The sequence below is a fragment of the Cryptomeria japonica genome, chromosome 9 (genome assembly GCF_030272615.1).
Source record: "Cryptomeria japonica chromosome 9, Sugi_1.0, whole genome shotgun sequence".
Taxonomy (NCBI): domain Eukaryota; kingdom Viridiplantae; phylum Streptophyta; class Pinopsida; order Cupressales; family Cupressaceae; genus Cryptomeria; species Cryptomeria japonica.
Window position 1 is genome coordinate 496289745 of NC_081413.1, and position 12421 is coordinate 496302165.

The 12421-nt window shown below is 34.5% G+C and overlaps 1 protein-coding gene across 1 annotated transcript; it reads left to right on the plus strand.

The window, feature by feature from the left end:
- Nucleotides 1–4100: 4100 nt before the first annotated feature.
- LOC131858464 (secreted RxLR effector protein 161-like) lies at nucleotides 4101–5051 on the plus strand. Its single transcript, XM_059211704.1, has 2 exons — nucleotides 4101–4196; nucleotides 4521–5051. Exons 1-2 carry the CDS (start codon nucleotides 4101–4103, stop codon nucleotides 5049–5051), a joined length of 627 nt encoding a protein of 208 aa, XP_059067687.1.
- Nucleotides 5052–12421: the final 7370 nt, after the last annotated feature.

Sequence of the window (12421 nt, forward strand, 5' to 3'; positions counted from 1 at the left end):
ACTATTTATAGGGAAACAAGCGCGTACGCACTACTTACACTATACATACCCTGTACGTGCTTTTTAAACCATAAGTACCCCGTACATGCTTTTGACTGTTTAGGCTTGGAAATAGGCCTGGATGACAAAGCTATGGATTGGAAGTTTGATTTCCCTCCATTTCTCTCATTTTTGATGTGCTTTATTTTATCAACTTGGTTTATCGACTTTATCATCATCAGGTTTACACTTCATAAAGTGGGTATTTCTAAAATTGACACCATATTTTTACCCATCTTCTGAGCTTTCTAACCATATAATTTGTTTTCAATTTGAACAACAATAACATATTATTATTGAATTTCTTTTACTAGTGTCTCCATAGTTCTCATAGACATAGGTGCACTATTTTTTGAATAAATTTTTATATACGTATCCAAATTTAAAAAAATTTATATATTATTCTAGTGCACTTGATTATTTACAATTAAAAAAAAATAAATTGTATTTTTGATTTGTTTAGTGCAACTTATGCTTCACACACAAATAGGTACCGAATTTTCAGGATGTGCTCGATTGGAAAAATCATAAAAAAAAAATACTAAACAAAAAATTATAAAAAAATACACATCTTCTAGTTCTCACTCTTAAATATCTTTCTAAAAAAGGATTTGTCAAAATACTAAATCTAAATATGACTTTTTTGATGCGCACGTCAAACACTATGTTATGTTTTTCAGAAAAAAATAGGATCAGTTTTTCATGCGTGAAGGATTTGACCCCCTTAGTCTTATCCAATTTTGAAAAAGTTTAGTAGTTTGAAAACTAGATTCAGAGTATTACAATATTTGTTCTTTGATTATCTTCATATCTTGAGTGGATGACTTTCAAATTTTTCCTCTAAGTTCAGGTTCACGTGATTTCAGAAAAAAAGTGTCCACTTATACCCCCCTTTTGACCACCATCTTTGTGAACTTACCCTAGGATGATTAGAAGTCTGTGATTATGAAGTAAATGATTTTGCAAATTTGCTTCAGCAAAGATTAAAAACAGAGTTTTAGAATTAACAGTACATTCTGATGCATTCTTTAATTTCAATTGTTGGAATAGTTCTTTCTGGTAAAGAGAATTATCATGTATGGTTTCGTAAAGTTAAGAATACTCTTTTTTTTAATGATATGTGGGATGATGTTTGTGAAAGAAAAGGTGACAGTGAAGCGCTAGAGCAGCCTTCATATGCAAAAGAACTCATCATCTGGAAGAGCAAAGACAAAAAGGCTTATGCTTTGATTGCTGCCTCCGTTAGTGAAGAGGTGACTAGGCATATAATCTTTTGTAAGACTGCATTTGAAGCTTTAAAAAAACTCAAAGATCTTTATTATTCTCATTCAGAGCATGAAATCATACGATTGTTAATGAAATTATTCAACTTAGAGATGAAAGTTAATGATCCAATGAAGTTAGCCTCTAAAATCAGATCTCTTTATCATGATATTGAGGCCACTAGTGTAAAAGTTGATCTACAACTCACTGCTTTTATTAAAGCCCTATATCCTACCTATTCACACTATCTTGAATCTCTTCAAGCTAGTGAAAAGATGAAAGACATAACATTTAATAAACTTGTGGAGAAAATTGCAAAGAGATAAAAAGCCTTTGGGAAGAAGGCATCACATCCCAATGCCGAGACTCTGTGTCTTGCACAGTAGGGGCAGACATCCAAAGATGAATCTTCTAGACATGACACTAGCAGTAGAGGTCATGGCAGACATCAATCTAGAGGAAGAGTGGGTAGAAATCATCAAGGTGATAGACAACATTCTCAACCTCAACACCAAGATAGAGACTATCAACACAAAGACATCCAATCAAGAGACAAACAGTCTATGCAGTGCTATAGATGTGGAAAAATGGGTCATAGTACCACTCTTTGCAGAACTCCTTGGGAGAAGATTTGTGACAAGAAAGAGAAGACACCAGACAAAGGTAATCCTCCTTAATCTGTTCATTATGTTGTAGCACATTCTAACCTTGGGATTGAAGAAGTTTTTAGTACTTCATTCTCTTCTTGGAATGACATTTGGTTGTTAGATACTGGAGCCACATGCCACATGACATTTAGAAAATATTTTTTTGAGACATTCAATGATCAAGTGGATGGAGTAGTGTATTTTGTAGACAAGTCTCAATTAAAACCTTCAGGCATTGGATCTATTAGACTTAAATTACCAGGGCTTGCTGATTATATCCTTTCTAAAGTTCTTTATCTTCCACAATTAAAGAGAAATTTAATATCCCTTGTGAATATTAGACAACATGGTCATTCAATACATATGTTTGATGGCATCATTAAGATTAGATGAGCTTCTGATTATGTGATTGTTATGACTGGAGTGGAGGATGACAAGCTTTTAAAGTTGAAAGGTACCTCATCCAATACTCAGCATATTGCAAATTTCTCTCAGCATAGCGGTAATTTTTCTTCCAGCCTGTTATGGCATGCTAGATTTGGCCACATTAGCTATGATAGTCTTAGACTTATGAAACAACAAGGAATTCAAGGGATTCCTACAATTCCAAGAAAGCTTTCTCAATGTGATGCTTGCATTTTAGGCAAACACAGTAAATAACCTTTTCATGACTCTATGTTTCACGCTTCTAGAAATCTCACCCTTATTCATTCAAATTTGTGTGGGCCCATGCCTATTCCATCAGCAGATGGAAATAATTATTTAATGACATTTATTGATGACTATACCAGGATGTGTTGGGTGTACTTATTAAGAGATAAATCTCAAGCTTTTGATACCTTCAAAATTTTTCATTTGTGGATTAAAAATGAAACTCAACTCAATAGTGGAACCCTTAGAACCGATAATGGTGGAGAGTATACATCTAAGGATTTTGAAAATATTTGTAGGACAATGGTATTCAACATCAGACTACCGTCCCTTATAATCTACAATAAAATGGTGTGGCCGAACGTATGAATAGGACACTACTGAATATGGTGAGATCTATAATGTTTTTTAAGAATGTAAAGTTAATATTTTGGGGAGAAGCAGTTCTTTGTGTTGTCTACATAAAGAATAGGAGTCCTTCTACTGCCCTACACAATAAAAACTCCTTATGAAATGTGGCATGGCCATCTTCCAACTGTCAAGAATTTTAGAGTTTTTGGTTCCACCTGTTATGCTTTGATTCCTGAATAGCTCCGAAATAAATTGGATGCCAGAAGTAGAAAATGCATTTTTTGGGATATTCTAATACTTCCAAAGCTTATTGATTATATGATGAAGCAAACAAAAAGTTTATTATTTCTAGAGATGTTATATTTCTTGAATTTGACAAAGATGACCTTACTATTAACACACAGCTTACTCATCTTGATAGATTTCACTCTCATAAATTCTATCATGAATGTGATAATGAACTTCCAACTCTTGAAGGGGGGGTTTCTTTTCTAGGTCAATCTTTGGAAGTTCCAGAGAATGAGGATATAGCGAATGAGGCTAGTTCGAATGATGATAGCAATGTTGAAGAATTAGAACTAGTTGTTGAACTAGCCTATGAAGAAATTGATTCAAAGATTCTTGAACTTGAGCAAGTATCAGAACTAATAGTACGTAGATCGATGTGAACAAGAAAAGTTCCAAGAAGGTATGATGATTTTATCTTGCATGATAAAACAAAGACATAAAGTTCTGCCAAACAAAATAAAGAAAATGTAGGGGAAATGATTACAAGTAACAACTTCCTTAATTCTTATGATGTTGAATTAAAATTTTCTTCTACTGATGAACCTTCTTCCTTTCAAGAAGCAACAACTAGTGATGGATGGAAAACTGCAATGCAAAGAGAGTATGATGCTCTCATTAAAAATGGAACTTGGAGGTTGGTGGACCCTCCAATTGGAACCAAACCTATTGGCTTCAAGTGGGTATATAAAAACAATTATAAAGATGATGGGTCACTAGAAAAACATAAAGCAAGACTTGTAGCAAAAGGATATGCTCAGAAAGAGGGTGTTGACTATACAAAACCTTTTGCCCCTACAACAAAGGGGCACTATTCGAACTCTGTTTTCTTTAGCAGCACAAAAATGATGGCATATACATCATATGGATGTTAAGACAACCTTCTTGAATGGTGATTTGAAAGAAGATGTCTATATGGTGCAGCCTGAAGGTTTTGTTGTCAAAGGTCAGGAACAAAAGGTATGTAAATTGGTAAAATCCTTGTATGATTTGAAGCAAGCACCACGCGCGTGGTATGAAAAATTAACTGAGCACCTCTTGAACTTAAACTACAAGAACTTCAATCTAGATGATGCAACTCTATTTGTCAAGAAAGTTGGTAGGTCAATTGTATATCTAGTTGTTTATGTTGATGATTTGTTGATAACATGAAATAGTGATGATTATATAGCCTGCATCAAGAGAGAGTTGAAAAAGGTTTTTGATATGATTGAACTAGGTTTACTCCATTATTACTTAGGGATTGAAGTTATTTAGAATCCTAATTTCATTTTTATTTCTCAGAAGAAATACATTGGAGAGTTATTATGTAGATTTGGAATGCAAGATTGTAATTCTGTTTCCACTCCAATGGAGCAAAATTTGAAGATTTCTTCCAATGACGGAGAGGCTTTCGAAGATCCAACCAAGTACAGGCAGCTTGTTGGAAGTTTCATTTATCTCATCACTACTCATCTTGACATTACATTTGCAGTAGGAATTTTGTCCAGGTTTATGCATAAACCATGTGAAGGGCATTGGACTGCAGCACAACGAGTGCTAAAATATTTAAAAGGAACCCAGATTCTCGGTATCAAATATTCAAAGGTATCATACTTTCATCTCATTGGCTATTCTGACTCAGATTTTGATGGTGGCAAAGAACATGGGGTGTCTACTTCTGGTTATTTGATGACTCTTGGATCAACAATTGTCACCTGGAGATCAAAGAAACAAACAGTTCCTGCTGACTCTACTACTGAAGCAGAATATGTAGCAGCAGCTCAAGCCACCCAAGAAATTGTGTGGCTCAGGAAAATTCTTGAGGACTTGTAGGAGAAACAGATGACTTCAACACCTTTATTTGTTGACAACAATTCTGCGATTCAATTGGCCAAGAATCCAAGATTTCATGATCAAACAAAGCATATCAACACCAAATATCACTTGATTCGACATCATGTTGAGACCAAAACCATACATTTGAAACATTGTTCCACTGTAGACCAAATCGCTGATATCTTTACCAAAGCACTAGGCCGTGTAAAGTTTGAACGATTCCAACTGCTACTTTGCATGACAGATGTCCCTTCGGATTAGGGGAGGAATGCTAACTAATCACCAATCTTACAGGATGCTAACTAACCTTATGGGATATTTGTATTATTAGAGTAATTATTTTGTAACTAGCAGTAATTTTCTGTAATTTAGTTTTCTACAGTTTTCTTGAAAACTGTTTCATCAGTTACTGCTGTATATATTCTTATCTAATAATATTGAGTGTGCGTATGAATCACATCTTTGGGCCTGTTACAGATAGATCGTATGTAAATATAGCGAAAGTTATATAGAGTGAAGGCAGAGAAACACAAACGTCGAACATGGCAGGCTGTTGAATTTTTGTATGTAAAATATGAAGATGGGCACATGGTCAACTAATAGAGGTGGTGAGTCACCAATTTGAATGATTGAATGAAATGTTTAATGGTCAAATAGGTATTAGTAAAATATCGCTTAGAGACTGCGTATTTTAGTTGCTGTCATGTTTGAATATTTCAAGCAGGCGTGAATGACTTTTACTTTCTCTTACTCAGGTTGTCTTGATTTCTGCAGTAAAAGGGTTTATCAGAATAGTTTTCTTCCCTTCAGTCAACATTTCATTAACACAATTGTGTCCTGTTAATCTTCTTCATTGAATTAACGGTTTGGAGAGGTTCAATATGGAAGAAAACGATAAATTACATGTTATGTTGTATCAGCAAGGGTGGTCCTCATTAAGTAACGAGCTTGGAAAATCTTAGTTTATGTGGATAATAATAGCTTTTGAGTGAGATTTTGTTAGGGTTTTGAATTTGGGTTGGTTTGGTCATTAATGTGCTTGAATTTTGATTTTTTTAAGGTTATGTAGATAATAATAGTTTTTGAATGAGTTTTTATTAGGGTTTGGTTTAGTTTGCCTGTCTGATTTTGTTTTTTGTTTTTTGTTCAAGAGGAATTTATATAATAACTTGTATAGATTTTTTTTAATGTTATGTCTAAAACATTTTGGTTAGAAATTAAAAAATCAATTGTTTTGAGTATGAGTTATACAAGTTGAAAATTGAAGAGAACTTGAAAGCAAGAGATCAATGGAGATCAATTGCAAAGGATGTAAAGCCTATAAATATGTGACAAGACTAGGTAAATATGGACAAATCATCAAGTAGATTTTTTTCTTTTAAATAATTCAAATCTTTGATTCTAATTTTGATGGTTTGAGTGTGCGGAAGAGCCATTCGAAACTTGTACTAAAGATGTTTCATAAAGTAAGTTTTTGTGACCACTAACTAATATGGTTTTGCCTATTTTTGAATTTGATAATGCTTAAATAGCTTGAAAGATATACTTTGATTTGTTATTTTGATGTGTTTATCCCCTTCAAACATCTGCTTTGTAAGTGGGTGAACAAAGCTCTGGTCCTTCATGTGGTTTAGCTAGATGTTGTCCAAAACCTTAGAAATGATTCTCTCTTTTCCGTTTTGCAAAAGCAATTCACATAAATGCTACTCTCAAACATGATTATTGGTATGTGAATACCTCTTTATTGACTTTCACTCTTTGACTTGAGACTTTGTTGTCTTTGAAAACAAGCTCTCTAGTTCCCATCTTTGATTAATTTTCTTGATTTACCTTGCCCTATTTACATTTCTTAAACCACATTGTAACCTCTTAAACCACATTGCAACCTCTTTAGGTAATGCTATCCATGTTGAAATACATAATATCTTACCACTCATCCTCAAAAATAAATCTGGGTTAAAGCCAAATTTTGTAGAAACCTCAAAAATTCCATTAACATTTAGATTGGCAAGCTATTCCATATCCATATAGCTATATTTTAATACTTTGTATATGTTTTTCGTATAGGTTCTGAAGTTATCCTACTAAACAAATTGCAAGTAGTGAATAAAAAAATAGGTTGAAAAGAAAAATATGAATTGTAGTCTGTAATTACAATATCAAAATGATATCTTTTTCGTCCCTTACAGGAGATCCATTAAGCTCGATAAAATGTTAAGCCATATTTTAGAAGCAACAAATAGGACATACATTAATGTATAGTATAAATTATTGTTGCTACTTCACCATATAAAGTTATTAGTGGCCTACACTAGGACTTGGAGGAGGAGGAAGTTTATTCTTCAATATATTACTGTTTAAAATTGTCTACCCAGTGCGGCATATTTTTCTTCAATCTAAAGCAAATATATCTTCTTTCTATTGACACACTAAAAATATTTCCCAACTTAGCACTTGATGTTTTCTATCTATTCTAAGAACACATTAAACAATATAACCAAGGAATAGACTAGTACAAAATAGCCTAGAGGGTATTATGGAAATCCCTATAGAGAACACATTGTGGACCACCTCAATAGGTCTGTTCTCTACAATAGTACTAAGGAACATTGTAAACAGGACCACCTCAATAGGCCCAATGTTATCAGAGTAATACACATATTCCTACGGGAGAGGACCTACATGCAAGGTTAGGAAGAAGCCCTTGTTGCAGTCCCCCACCTCAATAGGAAAAGTTGTGAAAGAGAACTCAACAGAATATCTATCTCACAAGCCTAAGATGCGGCATGGAGGAAGACCTCAATAAAAATCACCTCCATAGGGCTAACAAGATCTCTAAGAAACTCCACTAGGGGGGAAACAAAGGAATCCCCAAAGCTTTGACTAGTAAAGAACCTGGCCAACAAAGCACTTTGAACCACCTCAATAGGTCTACTTGCACTAGTGCCACTAGGAATCAAAGTCCCTAGAGAAAAGAGCACAAAGTCCCCTTTCAGAAACATGACACCAAGAAGACCATATTGTCTTCCATAAGGGAGACCCAAAGAGCATCCCCCAAAAGGACACATTGTAAGATGAAGGGAGAAAAGGAAATGCCTAGAGACCCTAAAAGACAATGTTAGAGCTCAAAATTACGGGCTGCCAAAATCTATGATCAAGTTAGACAATCAACTTAGGCCAACTAATAGAATTAACCTTTGAGGTTACAAATTCCCTTCTCTTCAGGTTCTACTATACCTTGGCCGGTGTACCACTCATACAAGCAAATTATTGATTCTCTTCTATTTCATTTGTTTTATCCCTTATTGGCATAAGGTGAGAAATATGTAATCGAATTTAATTATATCTCCTATACTAACTCCTACAACTTGAAACTGAAAAAATGAAAGTAATTTAATTGGTATTGAAATGAGATTTGATTAGTGCCTTTCATCCATTGGGCAATAGTGTCGATCTCATATTCCTTCACTAGTTTTGCACCACTTTATTAGACAATTTTTACATCCATGCCTTGCATGAATCTATCAATTGCTTGAATCCTTATACATTCAATGATTTTTTCTTTATTACTACAACTTGTCAATAAGAAATTTTAATCTCTCCTTGAGAGAATCAATACAACAAATCATACAAAGCTACTAAAACCTCTTTGATCAATTTGAAATACCCTTGATATTCAAATCAATATAATGAAAAAACATGACATATAGGAGTTCTCAAACAACCTTGGCTACTTTAGCCAATATAACAAGTTAAACCAAATTAGAGAACATTAAATTATACTTCTTGCACAATGCTTGAAAGGTTTTTACATTTAAGCCCCTTTTTTGAAAATAATATGTTACAATTTGTACCCTTTTGTGGATAGTCTTCTATTTTATCTTATGTTAGAGTCACCATTTTTTTTGTTAAAGTTAACAAAACCCATTGAAATTAATATATCGCCTAGTTAGTCAATAACCTTTCTTTAAGATATCTTTCGGGTTTCCTTTTGGTTGGAAGCTTTAAACTTTATTTACGAAGCTGAAAATTAATTTGGTGGTAGGAAACATCCATATCTAAAATGGGTCTTCATTATAATTTTTATTTTATTTTATTTAAATTCTTAGTCAACATCATTTTCCTATCAGGTCGAAATGACATGCTTTATGCATTGTTTTAGCCTTCTTATGGTATTTTCCATGGTCCGAAGCCCAAAACACCTTGTAAGGACATGATATTTTTTGAGGGAGCTTTAAAAATTGATTTTTTGAAATGGGTCTTTCTTACATTTTCATTTTTCACTCATTTGCATTGTCTATCAACATCATCTTTTCTGCAAGTCAAAAACACCAATTTGCAACAATCGGCAAGAAAAATTAGCAAGTCAAGAGTCAATATTAGCTAGTTGACAAGTTGGGTCAACATATTATCAGGTATAATATTAAGTCTATTTAGGAAAATGTAGGAACAACATATTAGGGAATGACATGCTTAAATTTGAGATGATAAGTTATTATGAGATGTTATCATCCTCATAAGAAAAATGGCTCGTGATAACACTCTTTGGAACAAATGTATATGACATTCCTAGGGTTATGAGGATGGGGTGATGAAGGATTATATGAACTTATTAACTCATGCATGAAGTGGGATAGATAGTTCAATATTCTTAGGATACATAGACTCTTTATGACTTGAAGGGAATGGATGTATATGTGAAATACAAGGTAGCTTAACAACCTTTCATGGGCATCCATTGGAATTAATTTATTCATATCCTTATCTTATCCTCATTTACTCTAGGTTATCCAATAATTTATCATTCATTATATTCCATTTCCATAAAGTGGCCACCATTTTCAATACTAATTTCAAGCCCCAACAGATAGCACCCACCAAAAGAACTCAAAAGTTGTTGTGGAAGTAGATACAAAGGAAGTAGAGCCCACTTTGGATAAACGATTGTAGGGTAACTAGGTCCCATCTTGCAACCAAAACCCACCCACATTAGGTAGCTAAAAAATACCTCCAATAGAAAATCCATCATCCATAGAAAAAAGCACATCACCTTGCCAAATCCCTTAAGTAATAGAAGGCACATGACTCAAAACCCTCGGACCCAAAAGAGATAGGGAAGAAACTATCTAGATAGAAACCAAGAACCTAGAATCCATAGGCTACAAAGGGGAGAAAAATGTAGAGAGAGATGAGGCCTCATAACTCAGAATAGAGGGATAAAGGCGAGCCATGATCAACTTCTTGATAGTCATGTATAGGAGCACAAACCATTGACCAAAAACCTCACCAATGTCCAAAAAAGTAGGAAAGAAAACCCTATGAAGCATTAGTAAAAAATCCACAACCTTCAGCTTAGTCAAAATAGGAACCGAGAAAGGGACCAAACAAGAGGAGCATCCTAAAAATAGATGATTTGATCAACACTAAGAGCCACTAGCCAAGACCAAACACTAAAACACTATAAGATAGAGACTCCAAAACCAAGACCCACACAATAGAAAATTAGGCCCAAACACCCCAAGCTAAGGGGAAATGCCACCAATGAACCACAACAAGGCACCAAGAATAGGGGAGAAGCCTAGGAAGGGCAAGCCATAAAGTCATGCAGCCAAGAACAATGTAGTGACCTCATCGACATCTCTCTACTTTTCAAATCCAATCGAGAGTTGGACACATTGCAATAGAAGTTGTACAAGTAGGAGACTTAACACAAACTCTTGAAGGGTTTTTGACGAAGATTACTCGAATAATCCAATTTACATTAAGGTGTATTAATCCAATTAACAATGAGATTGATTAAACCTGTTCATGATAGAATGATTACCACATGAACATAGAAATTAAATTCCATAAGAGATTAAACTAAGCAAGACTGAATATATACATCTATCATTTGTTAGATTACATCACTAAAGCCACATTCATCATAATCCATATTACTGTATTTAAATTAATAACTTTATGCATACAATTAAGATTAATATCACCTAAATTAAATTATACAATTTAACCATTATACCATTCATACATCCAAAATTAAAAAGAACCAGATGAATACATACACCATACAACACACATTGATAACAGACTTTACCCCTAATGGGCTACATCTCTGGGTCTGCTTCAAGTGCAAGACCATTCTATAAAATAGAAGATGAAAAATAAATATGTTTTATAACAATTACATCATGCCATAAAGGTGTACATAAACAAATGATACAACCGACCACATAAGGGTCCAAGATATACAAATATGATCTGAGGCATCAAAGAGGATCCAACAAGAACAATGAAATAAAATGAATCTAAGAGAAACATCTGGAGCACCTGCGAAGCTAATCCATCACAAGAAGGCACAAACAAAATAACCAATGGAAAGTGGCACTATCACCCGACCATGTGGCCCAAAAAGGAACCACCCCTTCATGCTAGGAGATAGAACTAAGGCCCTCAAGAAAGCCATAACAAAGCATCACATGGTCTCACATGTACATCATAACTCACACAAGACATAAGCATACAAGCGTGACTCTCACAAGAGTGCTGCAAGTAAAGCCAACACATGAATATACACTAGTGCACATAAGGGAAGAGTGTTATCAGATAGTTGGTATGGGTTACCCTAGCAGGCCTCCATAGGCCCCAACCCCCATCTTGAGTTACCCTGGTAGCCTCTCCCGAACCTCTGCCCCCCATCCATGTCTCATGGGGAACCAACAAACCTTTTGTGAGGACAAGTTAGTTGGTTTTCCATTCCAGGCATTCCCACTGCATCTTGAGTCTGTACTAGCACTCAACCATGAGCAAGGCATAATTTATCTTGATTAATGTTTGTAAAACCCAATCCCCCATTTTTTAATTAAGTTATCACTTATTATTCAACTTTTGATGGGTTACCCTGCTACCTCTTTGGGCACGACCCCCACTCGAAAGCCAATCTTCCTTATGACACTACACAACCTCCAAAGAACCCCAAGGCAAAACAAAAAAGCTAACTAATGTAAGGAGTTCAAAAAAAACAAAATTAAAGGACAATATGATTAAACAAACCTTCTACCATGGTTAAACCAATTGGAGGTGTCAAACAAACAACTGGTCTATCCACAAAACAAGACTAAAACCACAGTAAAGCATTTACGACTACAACCAAAACATAACCAAATCAACTTGCACAATAAACTGATATTCAACAACATGCCATCATGAAACGAGAACGACTTTACCAAATAAACACCAAAAATTCTGTTAGGCCCAATATGGAAAGCTAATGTACTGAGAGGGGAGGGGTGAATCAGTACTCCAAAAATTTTCTTCAATAATAACCTTACTGTTATGCATAAACAGAATAGTTCAGTAACATAAAATAA

Coding starts and splice junctions, on each gene's coding strand:
- LOC131858464 (XM_059211704.1), top strand. CDS start 4,101: ATGGATGTTAAGACAACCTTCTTGAATGGTGATTTGAAAGAAGATGTC. Junction 4,197..4,520: donor TCAAAGGTCAGGAACAAAAG/GTATGTAAATTG, acceptor TTTATTTCTCAG/AAGAAATACATTGGAGAGTT.